General features: G+C 33.7%; 1 protein-coding gene across 4 annotated transcripts in view; it reads left to right on the top strand.

Moving 5' to 3' along the window:
• LOC117169531 (WD repeat-containing protein 87-like) overlaps nt 1-24,992 on the top strand; it is a 129,260-nt gene that overhangs the window by 27,203 nt on the left and 77,065 nt on the right. For all 4 annotated transcript variants that reach the window (XM_033358300.1, XM_033357686.1, XM_033356900.1 and 1 more), the window contains exon 2: nt 13,818-15,078. In XM_033358300.1, coding sequence (XP_033214191.1) covers nt 14,057-15,078 — 1,022 coding nt within the window. In that variant the 5' untranslated portion in view covers nt 13,818-14,056. The remainder of the gene's footprint in view (nt 1-13,817; nt 15,079-24,992) is intronic.

Genomic DNA, 24,992 nt, shown 5'->3' with positions numbered 1-24,992 from the left:
TATAATATCCTAAAAAGCTCCAGAATCTGCTTGCACGTTATCATACTGCGCTTTATTTCAATGCAGAGGTGTTGCGATATCATTGTGCAATATCTTTTTCTCCGAGTAAAAGAAAATTTATTTGATTTTAATAAACGACGTCAGGTAGTTTCTTTAATTTAAAGAAATTATTTCTTGAAACGATTTGTTTGATTCAAAACAAAATCTTTTGATTAAAAAAAGTTACTAGGAGCAATGAAAGAAATAATTTCTTTAGAGTCAGTAGTTTCAAATAAGCAAATTATTTCTTTGAATCAAAGAAATATTTGCTTACTCCACATTACTAATGTGCCACGAGATTGTGCAGAACAAATCGCTTTAACTATTTTACGTTACCTCGTCTTTTGGAACACGTGTTGTCATATTTTTGCGAAGAAGCGGAGGCGAACGGCTCTTGGTAATAATTTAAATCGCTAAAATGTGTGACAAAGAAGTGCACGACATCCTTGCATCGTAGGGATTTGCAGAAAGCATAGCAGCTTTCTCCTGTGTAAATACAGACTTTTATACAGCACGACCTAACCTTGCTTTTATGTAAATTTTTGTTACTTCTGTGCACATTTCTTCACAATTTATGTTTTTACCTTAAATTTTCATGAAGAACGGTAAATTAGGAAAGTACAAAATTCATTTACACACAAAACACAATAAAATAAACTTTTTTCCTCTGGTGAACAACTATTCCATGCAAGTTTCTTGAAACTCGAGCTGTTTTATTTATAATTCATTATTGGATTCAAAGAAAATGTATATTCATTTTAAGCTAACCTATTTTCTTTTTTCAATCAAAACGGTTATTTCATTAAAAGAAATGTAAAGGGCAAATAAAAAATCACATTTCTTTAATTTAAAGAAATTTTTCATTTGAAGTAATCAATTATTTCTTCAATACAATGAAATATTCGGTTTGAAGGAACGAAATATTTCTTTAAATCGAATAAAAAACAACGACAACAATAACAACGACGACGCCAGGCATTTGATAAAATTCGCGAAAGTGATTTTTTGCATAAAACTAATACCTTCTCATTATAGATGAGAATGTAAAAATTAACATAAAACATCTTTAAATCAAACAAATGTTTCTTTGGCCGTATATCAATTCTAGAATTTCTTTGATTTAAAGAAAGTTTCTTTGATTCAACCAAACTTTTTTCTGGGTATAGTCTTATTTACTTTGAAAAACAGCGTATGTGAGTAGCAAATGAATTTATGTGTTAAGCATGGACTGCCCGCGTAATTTGAAATTAATTCTATCAACAGAACCAATTTACAATTTAGAGAAATCCCACAAACATGATTCACTATAGTCAGGATATTCCGAATCAAATAATAATCTATAATAAAGTGGGTCCCATACAGTCTTAAAATTTAATTCTTAATGCTGTCTAAATGACCCTTTTAATGCTAACTAGAACAGTGTTCTGTGCGGCGAACCCTCGCTCACATGCCTTCATACCTTCAATCTAGTGTAACTTCCCTTAGGCTAATCCGATTGGACTTTCTAAAAATGTTTTTGTATTTCAACAAATATTGAAATTTTTACGCTCGAGAGACACCATGTTCAGCTTATGCAGCGCCCGGACAAGAATACTGTTTATGAGTACTACAATTCAGCAAAGTTTCAATCTGATAAGAAAATGTGCTCACTTCGCGGGCACATTTTCTTCAAGCGCTGTGCGCGCAGCTCGCAAGATTGGGCACGCGACTGTTGGTTCTCGCGCTACGCGCTCGGTCTTTGCATATTCCCCACATTTGTGCACAGATTTTTTAAAACTAAAGTTCAATGCATCGACAACAGTAATTTGTTTATGGTGAATTCTCTTTTGTTAAAGCTCCTTTGGTTTTAAAGAACACATTCTCATCACGTATCTCGTGCTTCATACTCGAATTTGTCACTGAAATCATATATCATTTCCATAAATGTATTTTATTACAATTTATAATATGCATTCGAATTAAGCCAGATACATGCTGTCCACACAGCAGCCTTACCGTTTTTGAACGTCTTAATTATATCCCTAACCTCCGTGAAACAGAATTTCTCAATTGAGTTTTCTATCACATCGTGTTCTACATCTTCGATTAATATGAGGAGGGGGGATGAGTTTTAACCGAGAGAGTTGTAGCATGTTGGTGTTTTATGATGAGAAGGTCACCAACCTTCAGCAGTGTTTTGTTAGATGCGAGTTCATATGGTATCATTTTCCCATTCCTGGTCCTCCTTCAGTATTTATTATTAAATGCTAAAGAAAATGCAAAAACTATTTTTAGATATCCTTTGGAGAGTTTTAAGATATTAGTGGTGAAAATAAGCCCTCCAAATTTCACAAATTTATTTTAAACCGTTTTTAACTTATCACAAGGCGCACAGTCTCCTCTGTTTTTTCTTGAAATTCCCCTTTTTCGCCTATTCTCGAAAATCTCCCCCTTTTCTTTTTAAATATACGATATTTCAAAATTAGTCAGTGTACCCATTATTTAATAATAATTTAAGTATAAACTGGAGACAGAAGTTGTTATCTAATATAAAATGGGCCGGACCAGTTAAAAATTATATAGTACTTTTTAAGTAAGTATTAGACGGTGCAAACTTTGTATATGTACAAAGTTAAATACCTGATTAAAAAATGGAATATTCCAAATTCATCAATTGCAATGGTAAATGTTCTGACTTGAGCATTTTTTAATCTGAGTTTAAGTGCACTGAAGAGTAGGGCGAAATTAAAATACCAAAATAAACCAAATCGTTTGAGCCACACAATCCGATCATTTATTTTATGAGAGAAAAGTAAAGAAGAAGAGTGGGAAGAGGTAGAGGGGTCGAGAAATGATATTCGTTATTAGACTCATTTCATGAGGAAGTCTTTTGGCATCGCGTGCTTGCGAAGCGGATCAAAATATTTCCCGAGAGTGGAGACATGTTCACAAGGTGTTAGTGATTCTGATTCATAAAATTTAGTGGAGATTTCTTTGATATACTCTGGAATATAAGGTAATTGAAAATCTCTGTGGAGGACAGAGTTCTTGGTATATATAGGGGTTTTTGTGATGCGTCTGAGGAATTTATTTTGTATAATCTGGATGTGATTGATGTTACTTTTGGACGCGCAGCACCAAATTGTACAGGCGTAGGTTATTATTGGTCGGATTAACATTTTGTAAACTAGGATTCCATATTCAGGTTTAAGACTCGAGTGTCTATTAATAATAGGGCGCAAACGCGAGATAACCCCGAGAGCTTTCCCTTTAGTTTCCTGGATATGCTGCTTCCAATTAAGACGTTTATGGAGTTTACCCCCTAGGTGTTTCACAGAATTTTTCCATTCTATTGGTTCATTAAACATTTTGGGTGGATCTATTTTGACAGGCTTTCTGACAGAGAAAAGAATTGATTCTGACTTTGCTACATTTATTTTTATTCTGCAAAGCTTAGCCCATGCCGCAATGATTTCAAGAGCTTTGTTAAGTAATTTTAAGATTTTCGAAACTGACCAAGAGGAAGTGTATAGTGCGGTGTCGTCTGCATATAATCCAATTGTAACTTTCGGAACCTCAGGGATGTCGTTCACTAAGATAATAAAGAATAACAAACCTAAGATACTGCCTTGGGGCACACATGCTCGAATGGGTTTCTCTTTTGAAAGTGTCTGGCCAATTTTGACTGAAAATTTTCTATTAGAAAGATAAGGTGGATCGTATTTGTTAATGGTAGTTTGAGGAACTGAACTGTGAATGGCAGATTTTATGCTAGCGGTGAGGTTGGTTATGGCGTCGTCAATGTGGGAAGTGTTTGCCATTGAAGGTTGAAAGTTAACATTTGTTTCGAGGGTCATGTTAAATGCTTGCCAATTTGCTTTTACTAAATAATAGCGAGGCGCGACAGGGATTTTTTCACAGTTGGTGAAAATGCTTAGAAGGAGTGGACGATGATCTGAGTCAAGCTCATCTACAGTGAAAATGTCGTGGTTGTAAAAGTTATTTTTGGAAATTGCAAAGTCAATAAGATCAGATTTATGTTTGGTGTTGTGAGGGAAAAAAAGTATGCGAGTCTGGTCCTGAGATTGCGAGATTCTTATGATTTATAAATTCAAATAATTGTTTACCAATTTTGGTAGTTGTTCTGCTATTCCAGGCTAAGTGTTTGGCATTTAGGTCACCTGCAGCAATTACCGAGGGTGCAAGTTCGAGTATTTTTCGGTAATCATTTTTTAGAAATTCACGAGAAGGAGTCTGATAGAGCGAGACTATAGCATATGGATTCCCGTGAATTTTTATTTGTGTGTCTCTGCCTTCTCTTTCTCCATGCCATTTTTTTGAACCAACTCATATACCTTCCTTCCTTGTGCATCCTTCTCACTTAATCCATCTGCAATCCATTCGTTCTAAAATGACTTTTCCTTTCCACCTCCATATTTGCACCACTACGTCTGTTCTCCTTCTCCCACCAACACTCACTTACCAGCGTACTTCCCCCCTTCTTCCAAAAATTTCTCCTCATACTTACACGCTCGACTCCCTGTTATAATCCCTGAACTCGTTCTTCCTGTCTCCCTTCTAACATAGTTCGGTTTATTCCTTGCCAATCTTAGTATCCACTTTATATACCTCTCCTGTATCCTATTTACCTCCTCGCTTACCTTCAACCCCCGAACCTCCACTCCGTAAAATAAGACACTCATTACTAGCGAATCAAACAATTTCATTCTCCTTACAAAATCATCTGCGAACAACCTCTTCCCCAGACCCCACACCTGCCTCATCACCACATTTGCCCTTCTCGCCCTCTCTTTTATATGACCATCCACTCCCCCATTCCTTCGAAACATGAAGCCGAGGTACACAAACTCTGTCACCTCCTGCATCGCTTCTCCCTTCCACTCCCCTCCCTTATCTCTCCCGCCTCCTTTCCTGAACACCATAACCTTCAACTTATCCTCATTTAACTCTAACCTATTTTAGTCCAAGTATCTTCTCAACCTTTTCATCATCTCCTTGAAAGCCTCTTCGCTCTTTGCTAGCAGCGCTAGTCATCTGCATATTCGAGTGACCATATCCTGACCCCCCCTACACTAACTCCTCCTACCACTCCGGCCGCTAGCTTATTGTCCATTTCCGCGATCAAAATTGCAAAAAGCCTTGGGCTAAGCGGGCACCCTTGCTCAAACCCCTATCCATCCACCCTATCTTTCGTCTCCACGTATACCTCCCTTAACCTCTTGATCAGGCCCTTGTACACTCCCCTCTCTTCCATTGCCTCCCATAACCTCCCCCTATCCACCGAAGGGTACGCGCCCTTTAGATCTACAAATCGCGTACACTTTGGCACTTTTTATGGTTAGTTCTCTATCTACCCCGTGCTGCAAGACTGCATAACAATATTAAAAAAGAACTAAATAGAAAACTAAAATTTTCGCTCACATTCTTATTGTGACACTCGCGCTGCGCGCTCGATTTTCGACCGACATTTGTAAACAGGTTTTGTTCAATCTTTTTTTCGTAACTTTGGTCTTGTTTCCACCAATTTTTTTTTTTAATTTTCAATATTATTTTTCACGAATAAAACAAAAAGTACGCGGTCCATCAAGAAGTGATTATTAACGAATCTGTAGATCTTTTTTGGGATCACAATTTTTGTTAATCCATCTTTTTTCGTGTTCTGTATAGTTCGACCATAAAACGGAATTTTTTATTTTTCATTATTTTTTGTGCAATAAAAATTAGAATTTTTGATTTTCGGAGAAAATCCAAAAATTTGTTATGATAATCTTGCAGGCCTTTCAAAAAGCAGTATTTTTCTTCTCTCGGCTTTTTTCATATCGTGCGTTGTTTGGCTTAAAATTTTGGTTTTCGATTGATTGATTGGTAAATGTTTCGTCTTTTAAATACTATAAATATTGGTACATAAAATTTTCAAATTCATAAAAGAGTGGTCTCAAAAATTTTCAAAGTGCGATAACTTTCAAAATGTTTATTCAAATTGGCTGGTTAACGAACTCGTCCTTTCTTTTAGAACCCACAAAAATCGAGCCAAAGATGGATTTGATCCGTTCATTTTTTCGGGAGTTTTCGTAATCACTGACGGACGACCGAACAGACAGACAGACGCCATAGTAAAAACTTGATATTCGGATTCAGGGTGTCTCGAAACGTAGAGATCCGTTGAAAAACTGTATTGTCAGATTTCCGACAATACTAATACTTTCTCAATCATAAATGAGGAGAATGTAAAAAAGTTGAATATATCATACCAAAAATTTATTCAGCTGGAACCAAAGAAACATATTATCATTTTGCTTTTTCGGAAAAAAACTTCGGTCGTGATTTCGGTTTATTTGGATTTCATTTTTTTCATGCTTTTGGAACGTTATAAACACCACGAAAAAGAATTAATCCAAAAAACATGTTTTTGTACATTTTCAAAAAAAAGTTTAAAAGGCAGAATTTGTTTAACTTTAAAAATGTTAAATTGTACTTTTAAAAACGAGAACAGAATATATCAACCGATTCCAAATTTTTTTCTTCACTTGTTTTTTATGTGGATCCACAAGTTGTTGCCCTTCAGCTCAAAAGATTCGATTAATTTTAGCATTTTTGCTTCGCTCTTCTGAACATATAAAAATTGTGTATTTAACCAATTTTATTTTTTCTATGACTTATTTATACCACTATGAATAGATTTGCAACACCCTCCTAAGTATATCTAATTTTTGAAAATAAATTCTTTAATGGCAGAAGTCATTGAAAAAGCATGGAAAATTATTTAAAAATTTAACATTTCTTATAAAAGACTGCTTGTTCTTTTTGACATGTAAAAATAAATTTTTAATCTTTCCCTATTTTCCTCATTTTTCGTGAGAAAATTACCCTATTTCTCTTATTTAAGCTCAATTTGCTCTCTGAATCTGTGATCCCGCTTTTATCGTATTCGCAAAATAGTGTGACATCCACACGCATGCACAAATGTAAACACACACACACACTTAGGGACAATTTCTTAGAATATTTTATTCGACATTTTTAAATTTAGGAAGTTTTAATCAAATGAATTAAAATTTTTTTGAAAATATTACCTTTACAAAGGTTCCTCTGAGAGGAAGCAATTATGTTTTGTTTTGTTTTTTGAGGAAAAGGTGAGAAAACAATATGCAAAATTGTTCTAAACAATGAGAGAATAGAACGAGGGTAAAAAGGTTATCGACAGAGCAGGACCTATTGTCAGAAATAAAAATGTATAAGGTAAAGCTAAAATAGAGATATATAATTCTCTACTTACACGCACTGTGACGTGTGGTAGCGATATCTGCGCAGACGTAGCAAGAAAAGGATCAGAGTAAAATTAACACGGTTGGCATGCAATACCTGCGAATCGTTTGCGGTAAAACTCTAATAGACAAATTCAGTAACGTGAGAATCCAAAAAAATGTAGTATAGATCAGACACTATTTGACAAAAGTGAAAGAATATTGATTGAGATGGTTTGGGCATGTTTATAGAATGAAAGATAAACGACTTAAGAAACAAGTATATCGTGGCAAGGTAAACGGAAGCGTGTCCAGCGGGAAATGAGACCCGACTTCGTAAAAATATAAAATGCCATAGAACCCTGCTGAAAATTCCTATATAGTTTCCTATATGTTTCACCTATAGGTGCCGCCTATAGGAAAGGACATAGGATCCTATATAGGTGCCTGTATAGGACACTCCCTAATAAGGTACCTAATGGTACCTAACTTATGGTACCTAACTAATAGTACCTCATGGTACCTATTGGTACGTATGTATCGAGGAGTGCTCCTGGAAGACCAAAAAAACTTCTGCGCAGCCGTGGGTGCCATAGAATAGTACTGCGCATCTGGATATGGTCCCATACAGAACATATACAACATCCTATATTGGATCTTATGTCATTTCCTACAGGTGCGCTGGACGTTAAGGAAGCTAAAGAGGTATGCCAGGACAAAATAGTGCAGAAACAAATGTAGTTTATAAGAAAAGCATGATAAAGAGTGTCAATGGAGTGAATGGCGACTGAGACTAACGAACGTGTTATCCAATAAATAACACGAAAATTCTAAATCAATCTAAAAATCTGTACCCCTAACAATTCCCTTCCTCGCCGAGTGATTCTCGCTTGCCCCAAAATAGGAAAAACAAAATGGACTTTACCTAGTTCTCATCCTCAATTATTTGAAAGGGCATTTGTTTTCATTTTTCAAGTCTATAAAAACCTTTAAAAGTGTTTGAGGATGATGTTTCATTCTAAAATCATTACAATAAATAGAAAACATAAGTTTAGTCCTCCTCATTATTTACGTCTAAAGGGCAGAAGAAGCAAAATAGGCTTTATGTAGTTGTTATACTTATTTCTCCACAACTGCTTCAACTTTAACCACGTTTTTTAGCAAAATGAATTTTTTTGCTCACATATTCCTAACTTTTATCGATAAGCCTTATCCCAAAGTAATTGAAACTGTAAAAAAAAATTCGGAAAAAATGGGCTTTACAAATCACATAAGCTAGAAGTCGAAAAAGTATTAGATTCGTTACCATAAATATATTTTCATGATGTATTGGTGTTATAAAAGTGGTCCCCTATACTGTCTTAAAATTAAATTCTTAAAACTGTGCCCTTCAATGCTAAACAGAAATAATTTTTTGTGTGATCCCGAAGGATTTTGGTATCCTAAAATTGAATTCGTTACCCAAATTTTTCCTATGCGTCAGGTTTTTGAGATATCTTAATATAAAACTGAAAAAAATCTATTGTTAGCCATATTTGAGCCAATATAATGTGATCAGCAATTTTTTTGTACAAAAACTGCTGCCGTCATCGTTTAGTACTCCTTTTTACCTTTCATTTTCATTTTCGACCATTCCGAACCGATTTTTTTTCTCCAAGATAACGCACATTAACCATTTTTTCGCTTTCTTCGCCTACTTTGCTAGTTCTTCATTGTGGAACTGAAATCGTTAAGGATGTACACTGCGTACAAGCAATCTCAAAAGTTGCCTATCTTTAAAATGATTGATAAAATTGACAAGAAAATACCTATTATTAATTTCTGTAAATATTGATGGAAGCTTCTAAGCACACTCTAGAACAAAAATATGCATGTTAAGATTGTTTATTTAACAGTAGTTATTTAAAGGTTTAGCTTTTCCTTTCTTTTTAGGGAATAGTTACAATTTTTATTAAATCCCAATGATCAAGGTCTCATTTTATTGTTCGAAGGATTTTCTACAGTTCCATTTGGGCGGTGTTAATTAAAATTTAAACTATGATTGTTTATTATAATAATAATAATAATAATAATAATAATAATAACTGTGTGATTTTAATCAAATCAATCCAAATAGAAAATTATAAAATCCTTCGGAGAATAAAATGACATCTTGATCGTTAGGATTTAATAAAAATTGTAACTTTTCCGTAAAGAGAAAGGAAAAACTAAACCCTTTAATAACTACCGTTAAATAAACGATTTCAAGCTGAATTATTATTTTCTGAATTATGCTTAAAAGCCTCCATTTAGATTTACAGAAATTAATAATAGATATTTTTTGTTGATATTATTAATCATTTTAAAGATAGGCAACTTATGAGATTGATTGCACGTTGTGTACATCCTTAATGTGCGATATCTCGGAGAAAAAAAATTGGTTCGGGATGATCGAAAATGGAAATGAAAGATAAAAAGGAGAAATAAACTATGGCGTTAGCAGTTTTTATACAAAAAATTCTGATCATGTTATATTGTCTCAAATATGGCTAAAAAAGCAATTTTTGCACTTTTAAGTTAGGATATCTCAAAAACCTGACGTATAGGAAAAATTTGGATAACGGATTCGGTTTTAGAATATTAAATATCAAATTTCTGGTAAACGATAAGGAATAAATTTTTTAATAGTTGAAAATGGTTCTAAAAATTACGGTTGTCTGCATTTATGTCATGTTTGTAAATATAATTATATCCGAAAAATATGCTGTAATTAAAAAATTTCTGTATATTGTAAATTCCCATTAAAGTTGAGAAAAATCATGTTTCTGCTTGATTAAATGATATTTTTCTTACTGGTTATGAATTCTTTATTGATGGAAAGGATCTTAATAGCTAATCTAATTATCTGGAGATTTCACTCATTGAAATAGCTGGAAACTGGTCACTGACGAGATAAGAGTACATTAAAAGATTAACAACAACGCTTAACTTTAAAACTTAGAGCTTATGTTTCATATGTTTTACTCTTGCATTACTGAACTGATTAGTGAATAAGTCCGAAATCACTGATTAATCAATGCAATGTCTGACTACTATTTCAATCAGTGAATTTTTCACTGATTTATATTTATAGAGTACGTAACATCATATAAGTTTTGACTATATAAGAATGCTTTTGATACATACTTTAGTTTAATATAATTAAACAATATATTTTAGCAAATATTTTTCCCATAAACTATCTTACAATAGGAGTAGATGTTGCAAATGTCTCAAGTAGATAAAAGAATTTGTATTTTTACTCTCTCATTCATGAGAGTGTGATGTATTCGTCTAAATTTTCAATCTCTGGTTTTTAACGGATCTTTACGTTTCCGCACTCATAGAGTTCGAAAATCCTAAAATTTTGTTGGCGTCTGCCTGTCAATATGTATAAGTTACCTGAATGTTGTAACCGCGATAACTTTTGAAGCATTTGTCCATTTGTGTTAGTCTTTGATACACATCTTAAGGTTCCCAAAATGAAGCTTAAGATCCTTAGACAGATTTTTCCCACCAAAATTTAAAACTTTCAAGCCTTTTCAAAATTTGAATATTTTTTTTTTAAATTTTAGAAATTTTTGTCAAAGTTTTTTATAGATGAGTAGAAGACTTGCAAATTATCCAAATAAAATTTTCAATTTCAATAAAAATTAGAAAAGTAATATAATTTTAAAAATTTTGAAAATATTCAGAAAAATAGAAAAAAATATTTCTCTGATAGATTAGGAAATTTCATTTGAATTCTTGACTAGCTACAAAATATATTTAGAAACTATCTCAGTTAAATTTTGCAAATAGACAGAAATTCAAAATGTTAGAGCTATTTCAAAATTTGAAGAAAAAAAATTTTGAGTTTTAAAAATTTTTGTCAAATTTTCTGGTACACGGAAAAAAAGAATTGCAAATTATTCTCTAGACATTTTTAAATTCGAGAAAAATTAAAAAAAGTTACATGCTTTTTAACATTTTAAAAATTAAAAAAAAAGTAATAACACATTTTTTTAATAGGTTAAGAAATATCAATCCAAATTTCAAAAACATGCGATTTTTGTTTTCAAGAGATCCTTAAGTTTGAAGCGTTGTTTGCAGTATATTTGAACAAGATTGACTAATTATCTTGATGTAGTTTTTCAATTGGATACAAATTATCGAGCGCAAAGCGCAAATTTCGTAATGAGAATGTAATCGTCAAAGCCGTAGGTGATTTGAGAACCTACTTTAAAAACAAATCGAAAAAAATTGTAGTTAAAATTTATGACTATAATTCCTTAGAAGTTAAAATCACAGTTTTCATTTTCGGTTATAATATTTATGATATTTGAACAAATTTAGTTGAAGTATTCGCATGAAACCTACGAAACCGAGCGCGAAGCGCGAGAGCGTACCCGCGCGCCTTAGGCGCGCTCAAATTTGACGCGAAGTGCAGCGCGCAATGTGAATGTGCCCGCGCAGTGGGAATATTTTTTTAAATAACTAGCAACTGAAAAATTATGCCCCATATCTGTGACTATTAGTCAAACTCACTTATAATAGTAACATCTACTGTTTATAAGAATAATAGTATGTAAGAATAATTTTCTGATTTTTTAATCTTTCGTAACAAAAAAACAACAAAAATTATTTTTTGTTATCTCTGGCTTTATTTTGGATGTGCGAACATAAGAAATTTATTTTTTATCTGTAACTTTTTATGAGTGGCCTGGGTGCCATACTACAAATTTTGGACCCACTCCAAATTAAAATATATACTGTATATAAATAATATTTCGCACAATCTTATGGTAAATGTGAGATCTTTGGAAGCTAAAAAATTTTAGGCCTTAAGCCTTACTGTTTATAATTTTTTGTAATTATTGGTGAATTGAACCAAATAGGAATGTCAATAAAAAAAACAATTTCTTTAAGACAAAACGAACACATCATTATACCAAGTTTAAAGATAGAGGTATTTAAGTGTATACTCGTTTAGGTTTATCAATAAATCATTTATAAACTTAAATGTTTATTGACAATATTGCAGAAGTGTGCTAAATAATATGTATTTTAAATGTTGGTATAAGTGTAGTATACAAGAAAAAAATTCCTTTCTACTAAAATAATTTGTATTTCTTATTAAAATGGTATTTGGTAACAAAAATTGGTAATAATTTACAAATTTATAAACAATTTATAAAAAAATGTTAATCCGTCGTGGGCATACCAATGAACACGCAGAGAAGGTAATATTAATTTTTGTTTTATTCCATTAATCCTTTAATTCATTTTTTAAGTAGCATAAATACAAAATAGCATAGTAAAACATCTAATTTATCATTTAATTAGACTACATAACAAAATAGATGGAGAAAAAAATGATTGAATACCTTGACTAATGTACCATCGAAAGGCTTAATCAGTTTTCAATTATCGTCAATTTGTTAAAACACTGATAAATCAAATTATTTTTCATGGAAAATCCTCGTTAAAACTAGTATCCCTTATATAAATCCTTCCCCTGACTGCGTCTATTATGGATTTTGAATTTCAGAAAAAGTTTTGAAATGCTTGCAGCATCACTTTTTGCGGATCTGACAAGAAAAATGGAATCATAATATATTCATAATATTCGTATAAATTTCATTTTGATGGGTTTTTTTATGCCCTACAAATCGAGTCGTATGCACTTTTCACCTATTTTGATTTTATATTATTTTTAATTAACAATATACGCAACAGACTGCTCGTGTAGGGCTTCAGTATTTAATTAGAATTCCCCCTCCACCCAAACAATATAACCAACAAGAATTGCAGCATTTATTTTGTTCTAGCAGAAAATGTAATTTGCCTGGAATTTAACATGAAAAACTACTTCGGGAATTACGCATTCCATTTTACATCAAAGTCCCCTAGCAAAAAACTGCACGAAACTAGTTAGGCTTAATTTGCAGGTAACGAGAGTTCAGACTTCTGCAAAATAAGTGCGTGCATTATATCAAAGTATCCTATACTCAAAAGAAACAAAGAAATTTATAAAAATAAAATGTTACAAGAATCGGCAATAAAACGACTACATTGTTCCTGAACTTTTTCAGAATTTTTATTCAACGAGATCAAGGCTTCGACGTTAATGGGTTAAAGCTTTTGGTCCAACTTAGAAGTTTATTTGTGTCTAAACTAAGCTTCGTACAGTTCTTTGCTAGGGGACATTTTTGTCTATTTTATTTGCACTATTACATACATTCGGCTGTTTCTTATTTGGTGGGAGACACCCTCTATACCTGACGAGAATGGACAAATTAATGTATTAGGATTAGTAAATTTATCTGAAACTTATTATATGTAATCGCTGAAGGTCTAATAAAATTATTTGTTGTTACGTAAACATTTTAATATATAGGGTAAGTCAAAGAGGACGCCTGAAAAATAATTGATATTTACAAATTACTTCGATTTAAAAGTGTTACAATCAAGATGTGACAAGGAAAGAAAAGTGACAAAAATACAAAAAATGTTTTACTATGATTTGTATTTCAGACTCCTAGAGGGGAAATAAGCAGAGCCTTCGGACCGAGTCGGAAGAGTTCAGGCCAATTCGCCCTCTCTGACACTACCAAGGATACATCCGAACCTTGGCGTGTCAAAATAACTCAAGGTCGGTCCGTCGCAGTTACGAGATTCGGAGATGATCGGCCGATAAATGAAAGGGAAAGGTTTCAGACAACCGGAATCAAACTTAGCATCCTGTTGACGAAGGACTTGCTCTCGACGCGGAAATGGATGACGTCAAATCAAATGCAGCCGAGACATCGCGTGTAGATAAGGCGGCCAACGGAGATGACCCAAAACTTCCGAAATCAGAGGAGAACCTGGAATCTACTCTTACCGGGACAAATTCCAGGACTAAGAACGTAAACCAACAACGCAAAAATCTTCTTGCTAATGACCTTGAGAAGGCTCAGTGCAACCTCAGAAATGCAGAAAATGATCTCGAGATTGCTGAACATGATCTCGAAGAGACCAAGGATGCACTTAAAACTACGGAGAAAAATTTACTGGAGGAGATGAAAAAGGATGAAAAAGAGGTAGAAGTTTCCGATAAGGTGGTGAAGCCTGCCGATAATAAGGATTCAGAGGAAGAAGAAAGTCAAATGGTCCTTGAAATTAAAGATGATTCACAAAGCAACGATGAAGTTTCGAGAATAAAGGAGAGCATACCAGAGAAAGAAAAAGAGCCAGATATTAATAAAGAAGGTCCAAAGATCGATGAGAAGGATCCAGTAAATGAAAGGATTGATCAAGAAAGCCCGAATAAAATCAAGGACAAGATAACCAAGGATCAAGATGCTCCTCGAGGAGAATCCCTCATATGCTTAAAATCAGAGAAGCTGATCAATATTACTGAGCTGCAAGAAGAGCATTCAGAAGGTCAGGTGGTGGAAAGTAAGTCGCCAGAAGTGACTGTTAAATCTAAAGAGGAAAGGAAGGAATCCAAGGTCGAAGAACCGAAACAGGAAGTCGGCATTGTGGGTGAGCCGACTGCAGTGACCGACCTGATAAATGAGGAGGAACTCGGGGTGGAATCTACTTTATCGACGGACGCAAAGCCGCAGGATCACGTTGCCCAATGGGTTGTGAATTCTGTAAAGGTTGAGGGCAGATTTTCCGGCAGGGAGGTGAACAATGGGAAGAGTCTTCCTGAGAGGAAGAGAGCCAACAAGAGGAAGGAGAGGTCAGAAGTCACGTCCAGGAAGAGGCGTCGCATCGTGAACCACATTATCAAACGCAGCATCAAATGGTAAGTTAGATTTTCCTTTCTTGACTTTATTTTTCCTGCTGCCATTTGCGGGGAAACTTTAGGGTAGTTGTCGCTATATATTATTAGTTACTCAGTGTTTAATTCCTTACCGTTTTATGTGAATCTGATTCCAAAGAATCATTCAATTCAAGTTCAAGTTTATTTAAAATGCACAACAGGATTCAACCGAATGCCATAAAATTAAAAAGAATGTAATGAAAATGAAAATTATTCAAAAGAACTGCACAAAACACGTAATAATGTCCTACTGAAGGTGATGTTTTCATCTAAATCAAATTTTAATTCAGCTTCAATTTTAGACGAATGGCACTTAGGTTAAGGAGCTAGGCTAAAGTGATTCTTTTAATTAAATATAACTTCAAGGTTCCAGCTCAATTTAAGTAAATTCCAATTTATTTTAAGGTCGCAATTCAAAAGTTAATTCAAGTAGAATGGTTGGAAATTTAGTAATTTCAATTTATTTCAGGAGGATTCCAATAAACCAATAGATTCGAACTGAATTTAAGAGAATTGAAATAATTTTAACGGAACTTAAGATTTTTTCTATGCTATGGAATTGTATAGAATTGTATAAAGGCATCTCAAAAATTGGGTACTTTGTCTATATAGACTATCACTGAAGATATAAGATTTAACTTTGGGGATGCTTCAACTTCAGAGTAATAAATTATTGAATCTTAAGTTAGAACTTTGTGACTCAAAAGTATGGCAAGTTGCATGGAAATAGCACCTTCAGGCTCTGAAGATCAATATGAAGTTGGTGTCCTCTAATGGTTCAATAAAATTAGATAATATATTTCGAAAATGCTTCTTTGCTTTTTCTTCAATTGCCAAATCAAAAAGTTATGCAGCTTTTTCTGTAATAGGCCCGGCGTTTTTGTGACGTACCACTCTTTGGCAGGGTAATAGCTCGAAATAAATCTCTTATTATAAAACGCGTTAAATTTATTAAAGTTAGACAGTTCGTTGTCTCCTTTTGCGTCTTTTAAACTTTTTCCCTTATGTCCCCGGACTCTTGAATATATATATATATATATATATAATTCAATAGAATTGAACAGAGTTCTACCTTATTCCATAAAATTTAATAAATTTGTAATTAACTCTATAAAATTCCATTGAATTCAGCGGAATTCCACAAAATCTCATACAGTTCAATAAAATTTCCTAGAAATCATCAGAATACCATATAGAATTCAACAGAATTTGACTGAAATTTCACTAGCAGGTAGGTCTCGGATATAAGAAAAATTCATCGGATATTGATGTATTTTCGTGAATAATCTGCGAATTTCGAGAAAGAATTGACGAACTCAATATGACAAGTCTAAAACCGTTCAACACTTTTTTCCGTAAATAATTACAATAATATTATGTGTGTTTGGGACAAGTTTCATAGAGCACTCCGGAGTTTGCCCGATAAATCTGGGAACTAGGAAGTAGGTTCGCCTTCACGAGACCTGCACATACTTTCCCCCGCACGCGCGGTGCGTATCTGCACTCGTATGTGTGGTTCGAGTTCGCCGGATGAATGGCTAAAAGTTTTATAATACCTATATTGTTGGTGCGTGATGGCTGCACGTGTTTACGCACTCTTGATTTATGTTTACAAACTGTCGAACTAGCAGTTCGACGGTTCGAATCCTCGCAGTTATGCAAATTTATAAGTCTGACATTTTCAGGAGTTGTTCGTAGGAAATTCGAACTATTCTTAAAAAATGTCCAAATTTATCCATACGTTTTTCATTATAAAAAGAGGATTTAATGTTCTGTCAATTTACTTTAAATTAAACTTGAGATTAATTATTTTCTTGTAAACTCTGAAATTTCCCAGAATGCTGTGAAATTGTATTGACTCGCTGTAGTATACGCTCTAAATCACCTTCAGCTGACCTTGTGTTCTGTTGATTTGTCTTGAATGCAGTTCTCAAAAGTAAATATTGAATTTAAGATCATACAATGGAAATTGAAGTAAAATTCAATTAAATTTCAGTGATTAAAGATATGAATCCAATTCAACTGTATTGAAGGGTATTTTCCTGACCTGAATTTTCTTTAAGCCAGTAAATGATCATCTGAATTTACTATAGTGAGAGGTTAATCTCTCGACTTATTTTTAGTCTTTGAATAAATCCTTTAAAGAGTTCTTCAAAGAGTACTTTGAAATAAGGCGATGAAATACAAAAATATTGTTCAAATTTTGCAATTGAATTCATCTTCCCCAGGAAATTTTTTCCTGCTAGGTGTGATAACGTGCTGCGTTGGCTTTAAGTAATCATGCGACTTCTTTCTCGTGCTTTCACAATCAGTGTACAAAGTACAAGGTCTCCTTCTAGTTATGACCGTTGAAAATTGAATGCCGCACTACATTGCATTGGTTAACTTTGCGTAGTGCGTGTTTAGATAACGCTGTTAGAACAACAGTTGTAGAAAATTAGAACGCAAAATTTCTCCAAGCCTCGATCCAAATTTGAGAAATCGAATGTCAAAGATTCTCAGGTTAATTCCTATTTTGCAAATATTTAAATTATCAAGATTAATTGCCGTGATTGTGGAGGATGAAAATTGTAGGTGTAAATCTCGAAGATACTTGAATCGAGGTCGAGGTGAAGCGAATAAAGTTACAATAGCCGATTACCACTGCATGGTGACTATTCCAAATACGTCAAATGAACGCACAAACGTTTATTAACTTCATTCAATAAACAGAAATAATTCCAAGGTAGCGGTCGTTTCAAGGTAATAATAATCGATTGGTGAGTGGAAAGTATAAATTCTTTGTGTAATTTTAAATTATATTACCGGGATTTGATTCGCAACAAAGAAGAGTAAAGAAAGGATCAAACAACTTTGAAATGATTTCGTGGCGAACAAAATATTTTTGCAGCTTCTTGAATGATGCAAAACTGCAGAAGGAATTACGTCATATAGAACCATGGTAGCCATAAAATACCCGTTATTTAGATGGAGGTTTATTTAAGGTCGAGACCTTGATGTCTTGCGGTGATTCTTTCTTCGAGCGCACTAATTCTGTCATAGAGCGAGGTAATGCTTCGTTCTCCTTGTAGACTCGGAGGACCTTCGGTAGGTTGTTTCTGACGTCACATATCTCGGATCCGTCCTATGGCTTGCGGGATTTATTAATCAATTACACCGTTAAGTTGACCTTTATTGTATAGTATATCATTTTTGCTTGACAGAAAACGGTCGAACTTTTGTTGCTCACTGAGGCGCATTATGTAAGCATTTTAATATGCACAAATTACCCATCTTAATATGCACAAATTACCAGATATTAATATTTGCACAGAAAGAACCACGTGTGATTCTGGCCCTTATTATAATATGGAATTTCTCTGCACAAAAGTGACCTTCAAACAGTTTAAAAGTCTCTCGAGAAAATAGGTGAGTGATATCGTGGTAACTCATTGTGTGCCACTGACGAATTTGTATTTCACTGAGGGAATTTTGCGGGTAATTCTTCCCATCATAATATCTAATCAATTCGCGTCAAAAAATATGAACATTCATTTACCAGTGTGGTGTACTGATAATTAAATATTCCAGTCATACCACCGCCCTTTACTTTTAAATAGACTTTTAATCTGGCCATAGGTAAAATAGATTAATGATTATACATGGAATTGCTTAAGGCTTCCCGTTCGATTGCCGAAGATAAGCAACGCTTGGCTCGGTTATACTCGGATGGGGGCCGTCGTACCATGTGGGGATTATTTACCGGCTTTTAAGCTGACTTTCGCTCTTTTACTAATACAATAATACGTTATACCTACCATAAATCAGGGAACGTGAGATTGCTGGTAATATTATCCGAACAATATTGGCTTTCATAAGTCAGAAGATTCGTCTTATTTTGTTTAACCTATAAGAAAATAATCTTATAGTATTCATAATTTATTTATTGAAAGTACTTAATCAATGTTTACTGGGGAAAAAGAATCACAAAAGAACGGATACTTTACATAATTTGGATTAAAATCTCAAAGCAGGGAAATTCTTTGATTAGACTGAAACTTCGGAGCTGTACTCATATCTGTTTGGGCGATTTTGAACTCTTTCGATATAAGTGCACGGAAAAAAATATATATTGAAAAGTAGATACACAATTTTTCATATATTCAATCATAATACATAATTAGATGTTACGACATAATATCTTCTATTCAATATACAAGATACTGAAGGGCAATACCTGTTTATATTAGAAGTATTAAATTTGTAATATTAACGGACAATATCTAAAATTTAAAGAAAAAACGAAATTTTATCGGGAAAATGTTCTTGACTGTAGGCAATTCACCCTCAACTCTTTTTAATTCTGGCCCAGCAAAAGACGGTTATATCAACAGAAATAGATATTATAGTGGTTAAATACTTTTGACATTTTACCATTTAAATTCATTAAAATACAGTGAACCCTAGATATCGGGCCCCCTGATAGAGTTCTTCCGAGAATTGACGCCGCGCCGCAAGTAGGAGTAAAAGGAGCTGCGCGAGGTGAGCGGCAGTCGCTCAGGCATGAAAAAAGAAAAGCGTTTTCTACGAAACGGCCCTCTATCTGGGTAATTCCTCCACCAAGGTCAGCCCCAAAATCGGCCCAGTATCAGAGTATCACTATAATTCCGTTTAATTAATTTAAATTTGCTTCTTAAAATCACTTTGATTCAGTTATAATCACTCAATTTCACATTTATCAGACGACTTGTCTGTAAATCACTCTGCATTCCAGTATTTGATTTTGTTGATTTTCTACACATCTCAATTTTAATTACCTCTATATAAGTTTGCCTTTTCACATCTCCATGTCTGAGTTGAAATCAGGAATCAGGTATGAATAAAAATTTTAAGTGGCTGAAGCTTCGAGGTTGAATCAAACATTTCAAAAAATACTGGTTGCAACTTATAATATAAGTAAAATGATTACATTATTAAAATATTATTATTAAAATTATTATCCCGCGTGAGTGCTCTACGCAATCCACATAAGAGTCATACAGAAAAACGCTGATTCTCAAGAGTATGCTGATTTGATGTTGTTTTGTATTGTGACAAAATTGAGGCGATGAAGAATGCGAATGCGCAGCTACTATATTAATGTTTTAATTTCATACTTGAAGTATTCTCATGTTAAAAAAAAATCTTATTTCGAGTACATAGCAAATAAGCTAACACAAAAATTATCCTGCTGTTTTTCTGTGCACGGATTTGCGACTCGTGACAGAAATATTAAAATTAGGCAATTAAAAGTGCTAAAAAGACGTCAAGTGAAAGTAAAACTGGTATACTAAGGAAACTAATATCATCACAACTCAAAGTTGGCTTCTGCTTTAAAACATCTTTAAAAAAAAAACAAGTTATTCATTATCTTGATAGTGACCATCCTTTACCTGAAGGTCTTGCCAACTATGCTGAGATATGAAATTACATGCAAATTTCTTAGAATTAGATATAGTCAATCGAGAACAGTCTTTATAATAATCGGGAAAAGAAAAAATCCTGGGTTTAAAAAGGTGCAAATATATATAGAATTATGGAAGATACGGGCCCGAAGGAGGCCGCCACGGTGGTCAAACAGCACAGGCAGACTCATTCCATGCAACCAGCTACCAACTAAAGCTGGTCCCCTCATGCTTGGAAGCACATGGACGTCATACAAATAAACTTATAACCGGAGCCCTGAGGATCGACATCTGGTCCTGGGTCTCTTCGGGCTAAGGCTGAGGGGAAAGAAGTAAAGAACCACAAAGGCGATCTCCCCTTTCCTGCGAGGGAGATTGAATGGAAGAAGTCTGATCCATGGTACCAGGGGCGAAAACTGTTCCGCGACCTTTTTTCAAGGGCACTCTAACAATTTTTCCAAAATAAATTTTTTTTAAATAAAGCTATTGGAGCTTTGAGGTTGAGCTTGATACTGAATTGAAGTGAGTTCAATTGAATTCAACAATTTACACACAATTTACACAATTTAAGAAAATTCAACAGATTCGAATGAAATCATCACTTTCAAAGTTAATGAAAAGTAATATTGAGGCGAATATTTCTTTTAATGAGTCTGCCAGTACCACAAAAATTATATACGCCTATTCATATATGCAAATATAATTTAAATTCCTTAATTATTTGTATTATTATATTAAACAAGTACCAACTTTGCCTCCGCATTTTTAAGTCTTTCTTACATTTGCTAATTTAAAGCAAATTTGAAAGATGAAAAATGAAAGATATTATCTTATAAATATTTTTGTTTAAAAATGAAAATGTGATCTCTAACAGTAGCAGCCTGTTTAAAAAAATCTCAATAATATCCCTTATTCTTAATTTTGTATATACTGACAACGTTACCACGGTCTTCCCTACTGTTGTTTTTTAATTTGAAAATATAAGAGTGAGTATTATATATTCTGAGATTGAGCATAGTCTTGTCTTGTCCTCGTGCAAATGGTAAATACAGTCTACCCGAGCCTGAAGAATGGAGTCCTAACTTAAACCTTGGTTTGCTTATACCTGCTCTATACTGAGAATAACTTCGCAGTTAATCTGCACTTCCCCGCTCTACAGTCTACAACGAAAAACGAAAATTTGGGGGCCAGATGTGTGTGCGAATTCTGGGCCTGCTGGTACCAACAACAAATGTTCGATCAAGTTGTAAAGAAGGGAGAAATAGATTTCCCATGAGGAATTGAAATTCACTAGACTAGACTTGTAGCCAAACCATTCCGAAAATAAAGCGACCTTGTACACAGGTACCAACTGGAAAGGGGCCAGGAGGTTGTGAACCGCTTCTTGGAATGGAAACAGAAACTGTGGTTGTAGACTTATAGTGAAAAAGAGAAACCAAGTTGCGTACGATTATCTAGAGTCTAGACTTGTATAGTTAGTCTAGTGTCTAATGTAGAAACAGATATATACTATGCAGTTATAAAATTCAGATAACATCATTTCTTCAGCTTTCTAATCCTCAATTCGGCATTAAATATGTGAAAAATATGCAATCAGAAAAAAGGAGACGAAGCTAAAGAGGTTCACTAATTAGTAGGGTAGGCGGTAGGGCGAGGTCAAAAGAGCCAAAATTGACTTTATCGTGTCCAAACGAAATTACTATCTGTCCAAAAAATATAGGCCCCTCTATTTTTGTACAGATTCCCGTGAACATCTCAGTAGAAAAAAATTATAAAAATACTGTTAAAAATATTTGAAATTTTAATATACATTTAATATATACATTTGTTTATTAAATCTAAACCTCGGTATACGAAATCTCCAGTAAGAGATTATGTATATTAGATTTCATATACCGCATATTGATCATTTATTAGAAAATTCAGATATTTTCACTTTACACAAATTAAAAACAATTTGACAGTAATTTTCAATTATAAATAATAAAATATAATATTTTCTGCTAGTTAAATATAAATTTCACTGGTTTTTAAGTTAAAAAGTTGAAAAAAGCAAATAGTTAAGGAACCTAACTTCCAAGTACTTGTACTCACGTTAAAATTCTAATATTCACAGCGAATTTTAGAAATAATTCTACCCTTGCTTTGCACTTTAATTATGAGTAAGAATTTAGTCGACGAATTTAAGGTTATTACTTAATTTTTTAATGTTTGTCTAGATTTGAAGGCATCAAAGGACTTGGTGTTTTCACGCACTCTCTTTTACCGAATTTAATATACATGTATATTAATTTTAAAACATAATGGTAAATTAAAATTAATGTACGGTATATGCGAACGACTTTAGTCACATATATATTAAATTTCAAACGGATTTTTTTAACAGTAATATGATCATTTCCGAATATTCAACTTTGAATTTACTGAAAATAAATTATCAAAATTCTGAAAAAATATATGGGTTTCGGCGATCCCTTCTGTGTATAATAGTGAAATGTATAGACAAAAATAATCATTTCTTAATAAGTTATTAACAAAAACGTGGACAGGTGTCATCACCGAATCTGGAGATCGTACAGAGATTATTCTTGAAGCAATTTACACATTTTTGCAATCTGACAATGTTGTATGTGTTGACAATGAGCAAAAAGTTGTGCTTGTATGTTTAAAGAATTATTTTCTTCTTGCAAAAATACAAAAGACTTTACGATAATCGCGGCAACCGCACTCTCAGCAGGGGACTTTGCTGGAGCTACTGTTACGCGTGCAACAGGACCTTCTCTCACACTCAGGCAGTTGCAAAGTTCCTAAGCCCTGATTCAAAAAAAGGGATACAGTTGTCTCGATTACCGCAAAGCCTTTTGTATTTTTTCAAGAAGAAAATAATTTTTAAGAACTCTAGTACAACTTTTCGTTCAATAACAATCGATAATCATCTAAAAACCATGAAACTTAGTATCATTATTGTTAAAATCTTCACCTGCAACGTGCATGTTGTCTCAATTTTTAGAATTTTTTTCTGCTGAAATTATCATGAAAATCTGTACAAAAATAGAGGTGCCTACTCTCTAAATCTGAATCAGCGATAAGTATACCCCTAATTGAAATCAAGGTATATACGCTGCTAAAACAGTGAACTTTAGCTGCTGTTCAGCATAGTTTCACTGCGATTAACAGCTAAATGTGACTGATTTGCCAGTGTATATACGCTGATTTGATTTAGTGATGGTGAAATAGCCTAATACCATATAAACTCTAGGGGAAAAAGTTCCGTTTAACATTTTTTATCATCACACATTCACATTATTTACAATAAACATTTCTGAAACACAAAATATTTTGAACAGCCCGTGTAGAAATTATGCCCGAGTTCGGGTCGGATTCCGGCAGGGTTGCCCTGCTTGTATCCGGAATCTGGTCAGGCTGCCCGGTCGGATTCTGGTTGGTTTCGTCACGCTGCGCTGGTCAGATCCGGGCCGGATGTACCCAGTCGGCTCCCGGTCGGCTTACCCGATCGGATCCCAGATACAAATAGGGTAACCCGGTTGGAATCCGACCGGTTTTTGACTGGGGTCCTCGATCGCATATTACTGGAGCCTTTTTACCACAGCGAACATATTTTACCAACTGGCAGAGATAAGCATTTTTGTCAGCACTTATTTTCATCTGTAAAAAGATGTTGGAATTTCAATTTAAGAACTGCATTTATAATAATAAATATATTAACTACAAACATTGCTTCAATGTAAGTACTAAAATATAGGTTATGATCCTCTAAGTTTCTGTAAGAAATTTCATTGTAAGAAATTAAAGTTAAATTGCATAACAAATTTACCTTGAGCGTAATTTAGCTTACATAGGTTTTTTTTACAAGAGATAAAATAAATTTCATGAAATTAAAATATAAAATAAATAAAATAATTTTCGCGTGACATCCTAACCTATGAAACCGGTTTAGAAAATTGATTCAACATTAACGTTAAAGAATATTAATAATGCTTACTTATTAACAAAATAACTCACTTACCTTTATAAATAATCCGCTTGCTCCAGAATTGGCTACAATTTTGTGAAATTTAACAAATTTCTTAATGGATGATCTGGCGTCAACTGACGTTTAATTGCGTTTTTAGCATCAAAGACTCCGGAAGTGGCCGAATCGTTATTACGTGCAAGCATGATAACGTAATTCAAAACCTCGTTCGGAAAAAGTTATTTCTCTTCTTATTGCGTTTTTTGGTTATTCAAGATAATACATAAATACATTAAAAATAAGCAAATATCGTATCACAAAAAGATAAGTATAATTTCACTGGGAAACTATATGTTTGAAAATAAAAAAGTAGTTGGTCTACGATTTCGCAGTCACGGCAAGGGATCGTCCATATATTACGTAAGACATTTTTCTTTTGTTTATATCGCTGTGTCCTTTTCAACTTGATAAAAATATTATTTTCGTCTTTATTCAAACAA

The sequence above is a fragment of the Belonocnema kinseyi genome, chromosome 1, assembly GCF_010883055.1.
Source record: "Belonocnema kinseyi isolate 2016_QV_RU_SX_M_011 chromosome 1, B_treatae_v1, whole genome shotgun sequence".
In the NCBI taxonomy this organism is placed as follows: Eukaryota; Metazoa; Arthropoda; class Insecta; order Hymenoptera; family Cynipidae; genus Belonocnema; species Belonocnema kinseyi.
Note: the sequence above shows the minus strand (reverse complement) of the source record. Positions and strands in the feature narration are given on the sequence as shown.